This window comes from Mustela erminea, chromosome 3 (assembly GCF_009829155.1).
Source record: "Mustela erminea isolate mMusErm1 chromosome 3, mMusErm1.Pri, whole genome shotgun sequence".
Lineage (NCBI taxonomy): Eukaryota > Metazoa > Chordata > Mammalia > Carnivora > Mustelidae > Mustela > Mustela erminea.
Window position 1 is genome coordinate 106,676,733 of NC_045616.1, and position 17,626 is coordinate 106,694,358.

Consider the following 17,626-nt stretch of genomic DNA (forward strand, 5'->3'; position numbering starts at 1 on the left):
AAAAACTGTCCTTTAGAACACTGGGCTTTTCAAAAGTGCCCAGGGGCTTCTATGGAATTGTGCTAAAAGCTGTTAACAGCTGTTAATCCTAAATTAGTCCTGAATTAGTCTTACTCTGAGGGGGTCCTCCCAGGCCCAGCCTCTTCCACTCATACTCCCCTTCCCGAAGCCCATCAAACCCAAACAGATACCTTTACACTCCGGCAGGATCTTTCACATCACCTTGTCTAGCTGCTTTTCAGTTTTCCTTTTTATTAAAGCCATACATGGACACAGTTTAATCACTCAGCACGTTACAAAGTTGGCTACATAAAACAGCATTCCCCATTCTCTTTCTCCCCAAAAGGCAGCTACTGCCAACAAACATTTCGCCGACTGAGTGAAACCATCGTTGAGAACCCTTCTCTGTCCTCTCTCATGCTCCCAACCTCAACCTGCAAACACGATCCACACGTTCTCCACACTCCAAGAGTCGGCATTCCGCCCCCGACCTCCTCCACACACCACACACCACACACCCACTGTCTACACACACCACACCCCCACCCACGTGGCTAACACTACTGTATTCTCCAAGGGCTTTAAGAATCCTCTTAAAAACAGCTGAACATCTGGAGAATGCCCAACCTTGTTACTATGCAAATGAAAAGTAGGGAAGTAACAGTTTCAACCTATGAAGAATTTATCAAATAATAAAGAAATGAAAATAACCCCATCCTGATCAAGGTATGAGGAAAACAGTACCCTTGCTGCCGGTGGCAATACAGACCGCTACAGTTTTCTGGAAATACTCATCAACCTAGGAATATGGACCAGAAGTCTCAAAAAATTTTCATGACCTTTCACTTAGTGACCCTGTATTTGGAAATATAAAGGAAATTATCACAAAGGAGAGAAGCAGTATGAATAAGGATTCTCCCTTCGGTTTTATTTATTTAGAACAAATAAATGGAAATAACACAAAAGGCGAGCAATGAGGGCAATTATGGTGCACTTGTTTTATGTATTAACATGTATCACTCCATCTATTTGATGCATTAAAAATGACAAATAAGGGGCCCCTGCATGGTACAGTCCATTGAGTTTCAGCTAAGAGCAAGAATCATTGCCATTCTGCAACTCGTCACGTATCCCAAGTTGTGAGAACAGTGCCTGGAACATGACAGGTGGTCAGTGAATATTTGCTAAATGAATGAATGTTGGATAGTAGATTTAACTTGTTCCATTCTATTGGGTCTGTAACTCAAGAAGGTAATTTCTGTCCATGAACAATACACACATGGAGGACTGGTCCAAGTCCACGGCTCTGAATGCCTGGGCCTCCTGGAGGGTCACAGTCACACCACTTCCACCCCTGGCTCCTTCAGAGGTGGTGTCCTCCCTCCAAGGAGAACAAGTTCAAAGCAAAAGGCACCTGCTAGCCTGAGAGCTGGTAAAACTCTCAGGCAGAATTCTTCTTATGGTGGCCCCCATTTACTCACCTGCCCATACACCCCGTTTCGGCCCTCATCCTCTCAAGAATAAATTCTGCTGGTGCCTGCTACTCCTTCCTCCCTCCTATTTCTCCTGCAACTCCCAGAAGCACTGTAAAATCCCGCTCTCGCCATCAGATTTTAACGAGGGGGATGAACTCAGCAATTAGACACAAGGAAAGAACTGGTTAGGGTCCCTATACATCAGTGTTTAACCCAGCATACTGTGCAGCCCTCCAAACATTAACCTCATTCCCCGCACACACTCAATTAGGCATATTTACTTCTCATTATCCAGCATGCAATCATGAGTGCTAATAAAAACCTCTGCTACCCCCCAAAAAGCAATTAATGCCATTAGCTGTCCCTCAGAAACTCTTCAATGAAGTCGGCTCATTCATTCACTCAGTCATGAATTTAAGCACGTATGCCCTTTGCTATTTAACAAAGGTCAAGTGCACACCTACTATGTGCCTTACCAAACACAGGCCTGGGAATGGAGCAATGAATGAGATACTGCCTTGCTTTATAACAGGCAAACGGTCATACCGCCAAGTGATGAGCGGCACAATAGAGCCCCGCCGGGTGCTAGTGGAAACCTGAGGAGGAAATGAATGGGGAGGCACAACTTGCCTCCCTGGTACCAGTTCAAATCCCAGCTGTACCGCATTTTCGCTCTGCGTGTTAAGCAGCCAGTTACGACTTCTAAGTTCTATGTCTAAGATGGGGATATTCCTCCTAACACCCCACAGGGGAGCTGGGAGGATGAAACGAGATGACGCCTGTCTGGTGCCTCGCTGAACACAAGGCACAGGATGTATGTTCAGTGACCAGGGGCTATTAGCATTTCCTACCCTATTCTCAGCCTTCAGGCTTGGCCAGGCACATCCCATTTCAGCCCATTTTCCTCTGGCCTGAAAGGACAAAGGGAATCCTACACTTCAGAAGTTGAGAGTGAGACAGGCCTCGGACAAATGGGGTAGCAGATCTCAGAGGACACGATGAAGCCCAAATACACAACAACTCTCCCTGGCTGGGGGGGACCATGACCTGAGTTCCTCTACCTGTCAGCCAATATGCCTGTTCTTTTCTTGTCCCTTTCTCAATCTATCCCTCCAGCACAGTCCCAGAGACAGAGACCCTAGGAATGTGCACTCTCGATCAGGATACTTGGATCACGGGCACAAAGTGAGGGTGGGCTGACCAGTATGATGGGCCGGAGACACACACTGATGCCCATCCACTACAGAGACAGGCATGCGCATGCTGCTAGGGACATGCTGGGGTTCTAGTTCCAAAATGGCCTGGCAATGACAATGACACATCTGCCTCACATGGGAAAAAAAAAAAAATTGTAGGCACCAAAAATGGAGATATATTAAAAAAAGAAAAAAACAAAAGAATAGATGCATGTACACACAAACATACAATTGGAACATTTCCGGAACGATACACAAGAAATTATTAGCAGTGGCTGCTTCTGCAAAACTGGGGAGCTGGGTTGCAAGGGGGGAGAGTTTTAGATTCTATTTAAAACCCTTCTAAATGGTTATTTTGTACGAGCATACATTATCTATCTATATCCACATCGACATCTCTATCTAACTCCACATAAAACAAAACACAATCTGGCTTTAAGAGCCTTTGCCGGCAGCTCTTTCAGACTCAGGGAGGGGGGTGGGTGTAGAGGTAGAGGGATGGGGTGCAGGAAGGGGAAGGGAGGCCGGTCAGGAACTTACTGGTATTGTGGTCTATGAAGTAATCTCCAACCTGCGGGTCATACGCCTCTTCCCATCCTAGCGGCAACTCATCACTAATGCAGTCAGCAAAGGTGAGCGGTTTGGTGTACCTGGCAAGGGAGAGGAGAAACAGACTCCATCAGCCCACCGTCCCCAAGACCTTGCAACTCCTTGCTTCTGTCAGCCTCCCTGCTCCTCTGGGCTGGCCCGACAGAGCCACGGACTTCGCCCTGGCCCCGGCTCTGCTGTCCCCATGGTCCCTGTTGTCCCAGGAAGGTGACTGGATTAGATCACCCAGGAGCGAGGTGGGGAATCTGCATTCTGGTCCCAGCTTTGCCACGAATTTGGAAATGATTTGACCAAGTCATCTTCCTTCTTTGGGCCTCTGTTGCTGGATCTCTGGGGGGTTTGAGGAAAAGGGTTCAAATGTCAAGTCTTGTTTCTGGACTCAGACTCTAGCCCTCTCTAGCTCCTTCATCTGCAACTCACCTGCCCACCCCACCCCCATTCTTCATTCGGGGTCTATCCCATGCTTGTCACGCCCACTAGTCCTCTGGAAAGCTGGCTTACAGCAGCATCTAGAATAGCAGATGTCCTATCCCTATGAATTTGGACAAAAGAAGTATTTATTTTCCTCCTGAGCAGGTCCCCAAATGCCTACACCCACCACTGTCCTTCCCTAAACAATCCAGACCAAACCGATCTTTTCAGTAATAACCACCCTCTAAGACCCCATTTTGGTGGGCAGTGGTGGTAATTACCCACTTGGTGGCTAAGTGAGAAGACAAATAATCCAACCAAATGAATTAAGGGCTGTGAAGCCTGGAAAAGAGCACAAGCCATCAGTCAAACATTTCAGCCAGTGCAGAAAGCCACCAACCCACACATAGAGCCCGTGGGCCTGAGCAGCCCCTCCGGAAAGCCTTTGGTTTCTCCCATTGCGGACTATGCTTAAAATACATATTCAGATGTTCTCCCTCCCCTGTGTGTTCCCACCCCCTCCCAATCCTGGAAGACCAGAAGGCTCTGTTTCATCACTCTTTGGATAGAGTGGCAAGCTGAGGTACAACAGGAGAGGAAGAGAAAGAACTGGATGGGGTCTCAGAGTTCTGATGAAGACCTTCCCTCCAGGCCTCGGGAAACTACCCTCTCTCTTATGCTGTGCAATCTCCTTTTCTATACCCACTCCAAGTCAGGTTTAAAGAAAAATATATGGGGGGAGAAAGAAACACTGAAAGGGCCCCTGTGGACAGGACGCGGTAAGTTCATGTGCCATCATATATCCAAGTCAGGCAGGCTGCGAAAAGTACCTCCTGACTGGATAAATGAGAATCCAAAAGCTTCCGTTAGTCAGTAATTCACTGTTGTATTGTGGGAGTTGATGAGAATGAAGCCAGAGGGATCTAGGATATGCAACAGACTCTGCTCCATAGGGGAAGGATTCAGTAAGCATCCCTTAGGGTGGTGTGTGGGTTTGGCAACTTAATCTCTTTGAGCTTCAGTTTTTTATTTTTAATTTTTTTTAGAGAGGTTGGGGGAATGGGGCAGAGGGAAAGGGAGAGAGAGAACCTCAAGCAGGCTCCATGCTGAGTGCAGAGCCTGATGCGGGGCTTGATCTTATGACCCTGAGCTCATACATAAGCCAAAATCTAGAGTTGAATGCCTAACTGACTGAGCCATCCAGGTGCCCCACACCCCCCTTTCTTTTTTAAAGATTTATTTATTTGGGGGAGAGAGAAGAGAGAGAGAGAGAATGTGACTGAGGTCAGGGGACAGGGACAGAGGGAGAGAAAGAAAAGCAGACTCCCTGCTGAGTGTAGAGCCCCAGGCGCACGGTTTGATCTCATGACCATGACCTGAGCTAAAATCAAGAGTCAGACACTTAACCGAAGGAGCCACCCAGGTGCCCCTGAGTCTCAGTATCTTTATCTGAGAAGTGGGGATAATAGTAGCAACTGTCCAGATTGTTGATTAGGTTAAAGAATGTCATGTTTTAGGAGCATGTAGCACAGATCCTGGTAGGAATGAGTGCTCAGAAAACACTACTGTTATCTCCATTTCCCAGAAGGGGAGACTGAGGCTGAAAAAGACAAAATAACATTCTCCAAGTCAGTGACAAGTCTGGGACTTCAAATCGGTCTCCAGTGCTCCTGTTGTGAGCTACAGGGTTCTCTCGAAAGCTGACATTCTCCGTGTACCTCCCGAGTCCTGTGGAAAATCATAAGCCACTGTAGAATCAAAGGGGGAAAAATGGAGAAGACACACAGGGGATGAGGACCTCCCTCCACAAAGAAGGCTCTTCATTCAGGCACACCCGTGTCAGTTTGGATAAAGTTCCTGCAAAGCTGTCTTCAGCCCACGCCACCATCCCCCATGCCCTGCACAGACTTCAGAAACTAAAGGCCACGTGCCACAGTGCCTCCCCATCCTCAAACTTCGCCAGGTGGTTTGTTTCCTCTTCCTTATGGAGAATGAAGATCAGTGACCACCAGGAATCTAATCTCCTCCAACATCATTTTATACAGCAAATCTCTGAAAGAGTCTCTGAAAACTCCACACACGGGCATACCCTTCCACAGGGAGTCACTGTATTACTGAGGACAGAAAGATCTGGGACGGAGCAGGAATGCACCAGTCAGACCTTCCTTTCTGGCTCATTCCTCTCCCCGCTCTCTGCCCTGAAACCTCTGCCTGCCAGCCCGGCTGCACACATATGAATTCTCTCTCTCTCTCTTTTAAAAGATTTTATTTATTTCTTTGGCAGAGAGCGCACAAGCAGTGGGAGCAGCCAAGGGAGAGGGAGAAGCAGGGCTCCTACCCGCTAAACAGGTAGACCAATGCAGGGCTCAATCCCAGGGATCACGACCTGAGCTGAAGGCAGGTGCTTAACTGACTGAGCCACCCAGGCATACACACAGAGATATGAATCTTATTACACATACTGTCTGTAACCCAGAAAACCAAGAAGATACGCCCCTTCTGACAGATCCCCTGGATCAGCACCTTTCATAATTCTTCCCTGAGGATCAATTAAGTGGTTTCATCCAATGGTGCATCTAAGCAAGAGATCCCTGGGTCCCCCACAACAGGTGCTCAATAAATATTTGCGGAATGGGTGACTATGATAATGAATATGTAGGAATGACAAATAATGATGTATTGTTCTATATGTTGCTAATATGGGAGGATGATCTCATATATTATGAGAAAAACAACACTGTTGGAAGAGAAAATCTACAGGATACTGTTATCGCATATTTTGCCTACAAATTGTGTGTGTGTGTGTGTGTGTGTGTGTGTGTGTAGAAGAGAAACTGGGTGCTTGCTTCAGCAGCACATAAAGAAGGGAAACTGGAAAGATATACATTAAAATGTCATCTTGGTACATGGTTTCTAATGTAACTGTTTTTTACTAATTTCTCTATAATGTTCATATATCAATATAATTAAAATATTTAATAATGGCTAAATGTAGGCCTAGAAAGCAAGTTATATATATCATGTTCTCTCTCTCCGGGTAGCAGGCACTCTTACTCCATTTTACAAATGAGAAAATGTGCCCAGTACCACACAGTTAGTAAACCCCAGAAGCCCACCTACTTGATTCCCAAACCAGAGCTTTGCGAACATGAATGAACAAGACCGAGTGAGTCTCACAGCAACCTGGAGCACAGAGTAAGCTCCAGATACAGGTAATGACAGAGGCCAGTCTGCAGGCAAAGGGCCCTGGAGCTTTTGCACATTTGCACCTTCGGTCATCAGTGTCTTGGTACAACGATGTTCAATACACTTGGATCATGCAGAGCTGCTTGGCGAAAAGACAATCAAATGTTTCAAAGTCACCCAAGTCACCAATGCCACTAATTCACTGAACTCTCTCAGTGGGGAGGGGGACTGGAGATGGGCAGGTCTGAAACACCAAAATGCATCACTTTTCCAGAAAACCCTGAATTCCGCTGATGGTTCCGGCCTTCGACACGGGGAAGTCAGAAGTGAGATGGACATCAGCTACAAGGTTCAGTAATGTGACTGTCTTGAGAACACCCCACTGAGATGCCGAATTCCACATGCAGTGAACACAGACAGCGTGCCCATCGGGGTAGAGGAGAGTGAGTCAAGAGGACCCGGCGTTGGAAGGAGCGGGCCCGAGGAGGAGGGGGGCTCTGGTTTGATATTCAGGGTTCCCCTCTGATGCAACCTTGGGGGAAAAGCCAGAGGGCTGAGAGCCTAGCTCCCAGAGCTCTTCCATGGGAAAGAGAAAACGCTTCTATGGGAAGACTATGCAACTTACAAGAAATCTGGACAGCAAGATTCTCTCTGGAACAAATGCCAAGAGGGAGATGAATTATTCAGTGTGCAGCAATGTGTCATTCAGAGAATCAGGATGAAGAGAAGTGATTTTAGTTGCACAAAGATTTAAACACACACACACACACACACACACACACACATATGCACGTGCAGACATTCACTCTTCCTGCCAGAGAGAACCGTCTGTTTAAACCAGTGCCCTCTGGGAAACGGTGGGTGCTTCTCTGGCCTACAATGTTTCCCCTTGGGCAAGTGCCAAGAATGTGGGCTGGGAAGAGATGTCCGCTTTCAGATGCGGCCCGGACTTGGGGGCTTGCCTGGAACTCCCAGCCCCCACCCTCCAGTGAAGCGATTCACCCCATTTCAAGCTTTGGAGTGGTCTCCAGCCCCCCTGTCCTGGGCTACCGAAAACCCCAATCATGAGATCAAAATGGCCCAAATGCTGGAGGGGCAAGAGGGAGGGAAGGAAGAGTGCCAAGAGAAAACTAGTTCTGCCTCTTCTTAATTACAAATCTCTGAAGGAACACAAACATTCCTGAATGTTTCACAATAGGCCCTCCTGGAGAAGTGGCCCGGATGTGTCACCTTGGAGACAGGTAGGCTCTGCCAGGAGCACCCTATGGGGAGCACACTACAGGGACCTCACCGGCCCACCTGTCCAGGAACACAGGCTCCCTGCCCTCCTGCCACGGCGTCATGTGACAGGGGCTCCCAGATCGCTAGGGCCAGTATTCGGTATTCAGATGCTGCATCCTTTCTGAGCAAGGCAGCTCAGAGAAGGAACGGAAGACCTCTTGCCAAGTCTAACACTGGGTGGTGATTCCCTAGGGACTGAGGAACGAGTAACCTATCTTTCATGTTCCTACTGCTTCCCCAGCGATCCGAATGCTTCCCACAGCAACCTCTTTATCGCTGTCCAGCAGGATGCTGGCCCCGGGAGTGAGCTCTCTTCGAAGGACAGCTGGGCGGGATCACTTTCTAAAGGGCCCTCCAGGCTGCAAGCCAAGAACTGTCCAAACTTTCAGCTGAACCTCTCCTCCCACCCAGGCACAAGAAGCCCGGGCGGCAGGCTTCTCCGCCTGGGGGTGTTTCCCATGCATAGTTCCCATAGCTTCCATTGCACAACTCCGACCCCCGCAGCCTCACCTCCAGGCTGCTGCAGAACAGGGCCGCATGTCCCCTTCACCTTTGGCATGCTGAAGGCTGGGGTGGGCATTGAGAAAGTGCCATATTGGAAGTCCTCCCTTCCTTTAAGTCAGATCCGTCCAAACACCTTTATTCAGACATCTCTCACAACCGAGGGTGTGGGGGGCAGGTGTGTGGAAAAAACAACCATCTCAGAGTTTGTGAGGAGGACTGGGCACACCGAACCCGGCTGAACCTTCATCGACGCCAACGGCAGAAGCGAACCAGACGGACAGGGACCTGCCCTGACATTCTGGTCGGGAGACACACCCCAACGAGGAAGCAAGCTGCCAAAGTCCCTCATGGCAGAGATTCATGCTGTGCAGAAAAATGCCACAGGGGTGGTGGGATCAAGGGTCACAGGGGAGGGGAGAGGAAGGGAGGGAGTGTCAGAGGAAGCCTCTTGCAGAAGGCGATCATTGAGCAGAGACCCCATGGGGGGAAGCAATGGCAAGGGCTAGTTGGGGTGGGATGATGCTGGTGAGTTTGAGGGGGAAAAAGCCACCTACCACCTCTTTCTGTTGTAAGTGATGGGGTGGAGGCACAGGGACGCAGAGGACCGGCTTCCCTTGTAAGTGCCACCTCTAAACTAGGCTGCAGAAGCAGACCTAGAGAAGCTCCCTGCCTCACCTTCTGCTTTCCTTCTCTCCCCCCCCCCCCCACTTCCGGTAGTCCTCCAAGCAACAACCATTTACTGCAGGGACACAACAGCCTAGTCCCACACTAGACACCAGGGGGACTCTGACATTTGAATAAGCCTTATTTCTGCCTTCAAGAGCAGTGGGTCTGGCCAGGGAGCAAGGTTCACTCTTAAAACAGGCAGTGAGCCATCACCACGGCATTTGGAGACTGTGTATGAGGTGGCCATGCTAACTGGGGCTGTGGACCACAGGCAATTAATTAGAGGATGTAGGGATGGTTGATAAGCTGCTAGGTCAGCCGTTCAGACGTGAAAAGGCCCAGGGGTTGGAAGACCGGAGAGAGTTAGGCAACAGGATAGTCAGGAAAGGCTGGAGGAGGAAGGAGCCCAGGCAGGAAGAAGAAGATGGTGGTCAGCTTCACAGTTGCTGGGGACGCAGACTAGCTATTACCCACAAAGGCTCAGGATCCCACGCTGTACCTCTTCCACAACCAGGGGCATGTTACATAACCTCTTTAGGAGGAGTGTCCTTCTCTGTGAAACTTGAAGTCCCGATCTCATAGGGTGTGGTGGGGATTAAAGGAGATAACCCACATGGAGTGCTCCGCGCAGAACCTGGCGCGGGACGGAGCCCTGAGTAGATGTGGGTTGTTAACGGGATCTGTGGGGAGGACTTGTGTTCTGTGCACCGTGAGAATCATGCCCGTCTTCCGTCTCAGGGATCAGACATGTCCGTGACCCTCGGCAGCAGCACCCTTCACCCCAACAGGCTCTAGAGTCAGCCCCCTGCAACCCCATGCAGACAGTCACTTACTCTTTGGCCTTGGGCATGAACCCTAACCTGCCCCAATTTGCTTCTTTGTCCGAAAAGTGGGGATGTTCAAATCAGCTGTGCTGAGCCCATGGCACATGGGGCTCAACCAACATTAGCTGGTATTATGAGCTGGGTTTTCTATCCTTATTTCCATGATGGGGAAATGGAGGCAAAATAAGTGTCCAGTTTAAGCACCAATACACGCCGCACTGTACTCCAGGGGCTGGCACTGCGTACACACTCCCTTTTTGGAAATTAAACCAGGAGTTGGGAAATGGCAGCCGGAGTGGGTTTGGCTCTCATAATGTGCTCTCTGGAGGAGGTGTTTACACTAGGGCCTTCTAAACTCTCGTTTTTAAGAGAACACTTCCCTCCCTCCCTCCACTCTCAAAACACCGGATCTCAACATCCTGGCATTTTTACCCCCAGACGTCTCTGCTTCCCTACTTTGGTGGGGCTGGATTATCTGGAGGCTTTCTTGGCCTGGTCACTCCCACTCCTGGAATTCTTTTATGGGGAAAAGAAGAGGAGGGAGCAAACCAGAGGGAAGGTTCCAGACTGTTCTCCATGCTTCCCTCTCCTTTTTAGGCTGCCCCTTTCCCACACACACAGGTGGCTCACGCCCCTCCTAAATCTTGTCTTTACTCTGCCCTCACTGAGTTCTTGGGCCAGGCCCCTCCTCTGCTTCCATTCCCAGGTCTCTGTGTCTATCCATTCCACAACTTCTTCCAGCTCATGGACAGGGGTGAATCCATGCTGCTACCCCTCTGCATATCACTTGCTGGGATTTAAGGTTACTGTGCTGAGAACCAGATTGTGCACTAGAGTAGGCATGGCCAACTGACAAGCGGAAGGCCAAATTCCGCCCACATTCTGCAATAGCCTGTTTGCCTATTACAGCTCTGTGTTTTGTTTTGTTTTTAAGATTTTATTTATTTATTTGACAGACAGAGATCACAAGTAGATAGAGAGGCAGGCAGAGAGAGAGAAGAGGAAGGAAGCTCCCCGCCAAGCAGAGAGCCCGATGTGGGGCTCGATCCCAGGGCCCTGAGATCATGACCTGAGCTGAAGGCAGAGGCTTTAACCCACTGAGCCAGCCAGGTGCTCCGACAGTGCTGTGTTTAAAAGGAGAATTAGCATGCCTATGGTGAGCCACACTCCTGTTGCACACAGTACCCTTGCTCTATAACATGTTACTCTAACTTCTGTCTTACCTAAAGGCAGCATAGAGTAGTAGTTAAGAACACAGGGTTCTGGAGCTAGACTCCTGGGTTTGCATCCAGGCTCTGCCATTTTTGAGCTGTGCGACTTTGGGCAAGTCATTTAAACTCTCTGTAGCTCTGTTTTCAAATTTGAAAAACAGGGAAAAAACCACATTTATTAAATACTTACCGCATGCCAAGAACTTTTCCAAGCACTTTGTGGATATTAACTTACTTGACCCTAGTAACAACCCTTTTAGGTAGGTACTTTTCAGACCTGCTTCACGTGTTGTTTGAGAACTGAATGAGGTAATGCGCAAACCAGAACTTCAGAATATATGCTGTCCAAATGAGGCCTCTGATGCTGAGGTATTAAGAAATGATAAAACTGAGCAGGGGATTTGGAATCTGACAAATCAATGCCCTTGTTCTTCTGCTAAGAAGACTCAGGCACAGAGAGAGAAGACTTGCTCAGAGCCATGCAAGAATCCAGTGACAGGGCTGAGAATAAAGTCTGGAATCAACTCCAGGCCTGTATCACACTCATGACACCAAGAGATCAAGCCAACCCGGTGCGGAGTTCGGCTCTATAAGAAACACAGTGAGTATCTGAACATCCTGCAAGATAGAGGTACTGATAGTATTTTCTGGGCTAACTGCCCTTATGATACTGAAAGGAGAATGACCATTGGACAAGAACCTGAATGAGACTATGAAGTTCCCACTCATGGAGCGACAAGGCTGAGAGAAGGGCCCTTCCTTTGGCCCATTTCCTCATTGGAGGGTAATCTCCTGAAAGCCCAACACCCCAATAGAACAGGGCACCTGGTATGCATGTTTGTCCTGCATCCAGCTCCGCCCCACCTTCATCCTCATTCCTGAATTGAGAGCTAGGCTAAGGCAGTTCTGTGCCCTATAAAAGGGCCAGTTTCATCCTTCTTAGCTGTGTAATCTTAGTCCATTCTTTCCCCAGCTCTGAGCCCAAGTTTCCTCATAGGTATAAAGCAGTCAAGAAAATCTGCCTTGCAGGGTTCTTGCAGAGACTAAATGAATTAGTACATGGGAATGACTCAATATAGCACTTGGCATATAATGCTGGGTACAAATACAGAGCTCCCTTCTGTAGTCAGGATCTTGAGAACATTCAACTCCCAGTTTTTACTCCTTCCAGTCCCAGGAGCTAGGTTGCCAAGGGGTCTTCCCAGGTGCTGAGCTGTCCAGGAACCTCCAGCTCCAAGAGCAGAGGCCACAGCCCACCCCTCCCTGGAATCTGACCATTTCTCTATTCCTTGAGCTCTGACCTTCATCCTAATCATGCAGGCCTGAGGAGCTGGTCCTCCTAGAAGGAACTGGCCATGAAGGCTACTTTGGGATCCTTCCATGACAGCACAGCTTAGAGCACTGGAAGGGGAGTGAAGAGATCTGGGTTTGAATATTGATGTTGTCATTAGAATAGCCATGCTTGTGGGCTTCCTACCCTCTCTGGGCTTCCCATCTCTAAAACAAGGGAGCTGGAATATGGTATCTCTAAGGCCCCCTTTACAGTTTTAGCCTTTATTAATCTACTATTGGGCCACCCATCCCAAAGGTCAAGAGCATGGGGAGGTTGCAATGAAACAATAATGAGAATGTCTTTTGCTGAAAGCCAATTAAGTATGAGGCACTGGACCATATACTCTATGTAAGAGGAATCATTTCCTTTATCTCCACAACTTTTCTGTGTGTCATGTACTGCCACCTTCATTTAACCAACAGAGAAACCAATAGTGTTCAGCATTGGTTATGGTATGTTACAGTAAGAACAGTAATAATAATAATAATAATAAACAATGCTAAACTTTGTTGAGGTTGTACAAAGCAGCAGGCACGACTCAGGCTCCCTTCCACAGACTATCTTCCAGTTATCCTAAGCAGCACATTTAAAAATATTGTTTAACATCCCTGAAGTGGGGCTGTGTGTCACCATGCTTACTGACATCTTACAACACTGTCAGCCAGCCCGCAATCCTGATGGAGATTTCCCTTCCCGTGTACAGACATCAAAGGTGTCCTGGCTTGGGATGAAATCCTAAAGACAACAGTGGAGCACTTTTAACCCCTAGGAGCCAAATGGTTGTGGGGAAGGGTTGAGGAGGCAGTGAACTGACCTGTTTAGCAACATTCCCCAAGCAGGAGTGCAAAGTAAGTAGGCTAACTCTACCTGATTGCCACGCTGGCTGCTGGCTTTGGAGCCCAGCACCAAAGCCTTTGAATTCCCCTGTGGGTCCTTTTACCAAGGCTGTATCACCAACACTTTGAGGGCAACAAGGACGCTATTCAAAGCACAGACACCAATAATCCTGGGTTAAAAAGTAACTCCTAAGAATTGGATTCATGAAACTAATATAACACCGTATGTTAACCATACTGCAATTTAAATAAAATAAATGTTTTTTAAAAAAGGAACTGGATTCTGAATAGGAAGATGTTTTAGGAACACTGGAGCTTTATTTTGTTTATCTAGTTGGGTTTTTTCCTTTTTGTAATGTATAAAAGCAGTATGTGAGTTAAAAGAAATCTAAGTTCACAGATACACATATGTATGTCGAAACTCATCCAGTTACACTTGTTAAATATATACAATTTAGTGTGTTTTAATAATCAATTTCTCAATAAAAACTGTCAAGAAAAAAAAAACCATATTTGATGTACCAGAATCTTAATTTGCTTAAAGTAATCTTATAAGTACTCTTATCAGCTCCATTTTCCAGATGCAAACTGAGGCATAAAGAGGGGACCTGACACACCCAGGAACACTTGGCCAGTTGAGAGGTAAATCCAACTGGCCTCAATTCCCAGCTCTGCCACTGAGTGACTGTGGGTAGCCAATTCCCTCTCCCATTCTGGGCCACTATTTCCCCATCCCCACCATGAAAAGATGACATAGTGATTGCTAGAGGACTTTTCAGTACTGAGTTTCTGAGACTGTCTCCAGTACTTGTCCAAGGTCACATGGCCACGATGGAGGGGATCCTTCCAGCCACCCAGATTTCCTGACCTGCCCCCTGTTTCCCACGCCCATATTCATTTATTCTATGAGAACCCTTCCTGGAATCTCCTTATTGTACACAGCAGTGGTTCTCAACCTTGAGCTGCATCAGAATCCTCTGGAGGGCTTGAGAATTCACAGACAGCCAGAACTCATCCCCATACTTTCTGATTCAATAGGTTTCTGATTCTGGGTGGTGCTGAGAATTTGCTTTTGTAACAAGCTCCCTGGGGATGCTGATATTGCTGGTCCTGGCACCATGCCTAGGGCCCACTGGTATATAATAGCATCCCCAACCTCATAACTGCAGGGACTCTAAAAAGTGGTAGCCAACCTTGTGTTCAAGAAATGCCTCTCCTTCTCTATCAAAGCTTTCAGCCTCCCCATCCTACTCTGCAGGTCCTGTCATGGTGACTCAGCCTCTCCCTAAGCACAGCCCTATAGGTAGGCTGTATCAGCCCCTTGCTAGTGTTTGCTGAGCTCCTGTCCAGAACAGTGTCTTGTCTGAGGTCCCACAGCCAGTGAGCACAGAGCCAGCTTTTGGATCTGATCTGGGAACTCAGGTTCTCAACCACTTAGCTGCTGTATATGTAGAAGGCCCTCAGTGAGGCTCATTTTCTTTCTGGTTCATTTCACATTAAACAGCCCCCTTCCCTTTGCATCCATTTGCAGACGGAAGGTCAAGCAGGGTTGGGGCCTGGGGCAGGGGCAGGGGCAGTCGGCAGTCCCTGGACTGGGACTCTACAGAACCTTGGTCCTGCAGGTGCAGGACTAGATCACAAAGCCCAGTGGCACCATCTCTCCAATCATCAGGGGTCTTCTGGTGTCATCTGTGTCTTCAGATAGACACCTGTCAACTTGGGCTGTAACTCACACAACCTCCATCAGCCCAGGCCCTGTGTATCTTGCTACCTCTTGCTGCTGCCACATGCATTTATCAGGGGCTCCAAACACCTGGCTTCCAATTCGCCCTCTTCTCCAGGCCTTTCCACCAGAACCACTGGAAGAAGCCTTTTCAAAGCTGGGCCACACATTTCACACTAGAGGTGACCTGCCAAAGCCCTGGAAGGACAGGACACTGTTCTCCCTCACTCCCCTCTGACCACCACTATGGGCACCAGGGTCAGGGTGGTTTCCTGGGTTGCCTAGGTGGGCAACCCAGGCAGGTAAGGGCCTTCCTATATCTTTCCTTGACACTGCAACTGGCTGCTCTAGGGAAGCACGCGTCAGCACAACCCGGTTGCGTCCTAGAATCTGAAATGCTGCAGACACCCAAGTGTTCACGAATTGCATCACAGGGCGCAGACTGATCTAGTCCAGAAGCTCACCTTGCCTGCCCCTCTCACTGCTACTTCCTTATTTTCCAAGATCACCGAGCCCTAGAGTACCTGACTACAAAGGATCTCTGCACAGGAGCTGAAAAGGGAATGGTTTGCACCTCTGAGAAATAGGACTTTCTTTAAGGGCCTATTTTCCACCCATCGTTTCTTTTTAAAGAAGAAAATAAATAGAATGTGTCATTCCCTGAAGGGAAAGCCCCACCTGCAAGTCAACATTAAACACCGAAGTGTGCTGCGCTGAAGACAGCCGAATTAAAGTCAGCAGTGAAACAAGTAAGCAATTAAAACAGCTATTTCAGGAAGCCCTGGAAAGCAGCAGATACAATATGAATTATTCATTCATTCTGCCAGGATGACTTCTGGGCATTGTCTTCTGTGCTCTGTTCTCTTGCTCTTGTGCTTGCCGCCATTCATGCACAGAGAAGGGACACAACACCCCGGCCCTGGGACACGGGTGCCTGCATGCACGCGCACACACACACCCCGCAAGGAGGCCAGGTGGGCACTCCAGATGGTGAGCCACACGGAAAAGAAACCCACAGGTTGGCAGGCGCCTTCAGCTGCAGTGCCAGGGGAGAAGGTATGACTAGCCAACTGGCCCAAGAGAATTGTGGAGGGAGAAAGGGAGAGGGAGAGAGGTATCACGGAAGATTACCTGCACAGTGCAGAAGAGACTATGTAGAGTGTTTTTAATATCCCACAAGCTTCCTACCTGCTCTGGGATTGATCTAGGAGCTTGAGAGGCAAGGGGAGGGATCTGGGACATCAGCTGATCTCCACACTGGGCCTGCCTGAGCTCTGGACATCAAAGGGTGCGTCCAGCAGAATCGGTGGAAGGGCCCCATCTGGATTCTGAAGTCATCAGGCCTCCTAGCCGCCTGACTGTGGGAGAAGCTCTGCTACATATCTTATATCCATCCAGGTGACCTCGGTCAAGACCCCTCCCCTCCTCGGGCCTCTGCTTCCCCATCAATGAAACAAGGAGGATGGACTCCATCTCAACCAATTCTTCCAGATCCGACATTTCATGGTGCCATTTTGTCATGAAAATCTAGAGTGTGAAGGATGCCTCCCATACTCCTCTGTAGGGACCCAATGTCAAAACCCTCAGAGAATAATAATACCAGCACACGCGCTGTTCCTTACATGTATGCCATGGCATTAAGTTCTCACAGCAAGCCATGTAAGCAGCTCCTATGTTCATCCCCTAGCATAAACCAGTGGAGCCTTCGAGAATGATACTGAATTGCCCAAGGTTGCTCAGCTGATAAGAGGCAGATTAAGGATTTGAATTTAGATCTTAGCAACTATTCAAAAACTGAGTAGAAATTGCTGACTACACCATTGGGTGGCCAGAAGAGGGGATTTTTTAAATACCATGGAATTTAAAACTACTTCCTAGAGGTTTAAACCAGAAAGTCAGGGAAGAAGGGAAAACCGGGGGTGGGGGGGAATATTTTTATCCCCAGCTACAAACTGGACATTAGGAGTTTTATGGGAATATGGTGAGTAAGACTGTGGGAGACAAGGAGGAAAAGAATTGCCCTAGATAAACTGAAAGAGATGCTCATCTTAGAGCCCCAGGAGCAGAAGTCAAGGCTGATGACTGACGAAACAGGAGTCAGAGAAGCACCCGATTCCTTAAAAACTTCATCACTTGTCTCACCGCTATTTTCAACCTACCCAGGTGGAAAGTTTCATACACAAAGATGTTCAAGGCAGCATCATTTATCATATTAAAAAAAATGGGCACAGGGGCACCTGGGTGGCTCAGTGGGTTAAAACCTCTGCCTTCAGCTCAGGTCATGATCCTAGGGTCCTGGGATGGAGCCCCACATCGGGTTTTCTGCTCAGCAGGGAGCCTGCTTCCCCCCATGCCTCTCTGCCTCTTTGTG

At 48.4% G+C, this 17,626-nt stretch overlaps 1 protein-coding gene across 3 annotated transcripts in view; it reads right to left on the minus strand.

The window, feature by feature from the left end:
• WWC1 (WW and C2 domain containing 1) overlaps positions 1–17,626 on the minus strand; it is a 151,093-nt gene that overhangs the window by 75,354 nt on the left and 58,113 nt on the right. For 2 of the 3 annotated variants that reach the window (XM_032337093.1, XM_032337092.1), the window contains exon 2: positions 3,212–3,321. The exons of the other annotated variant lie outside the window; for it this stretch is intronic. In XM_032337093.1, coding sequence (XP_032192984.1) covers positions 3,212–3,321 — 110 coding nt within the window. The remainder of the gene's footprint in view (positions 1–3,211; positions 3,322–17,626) is intronic. 3 annotated transcript variants of the gene reach the window in all.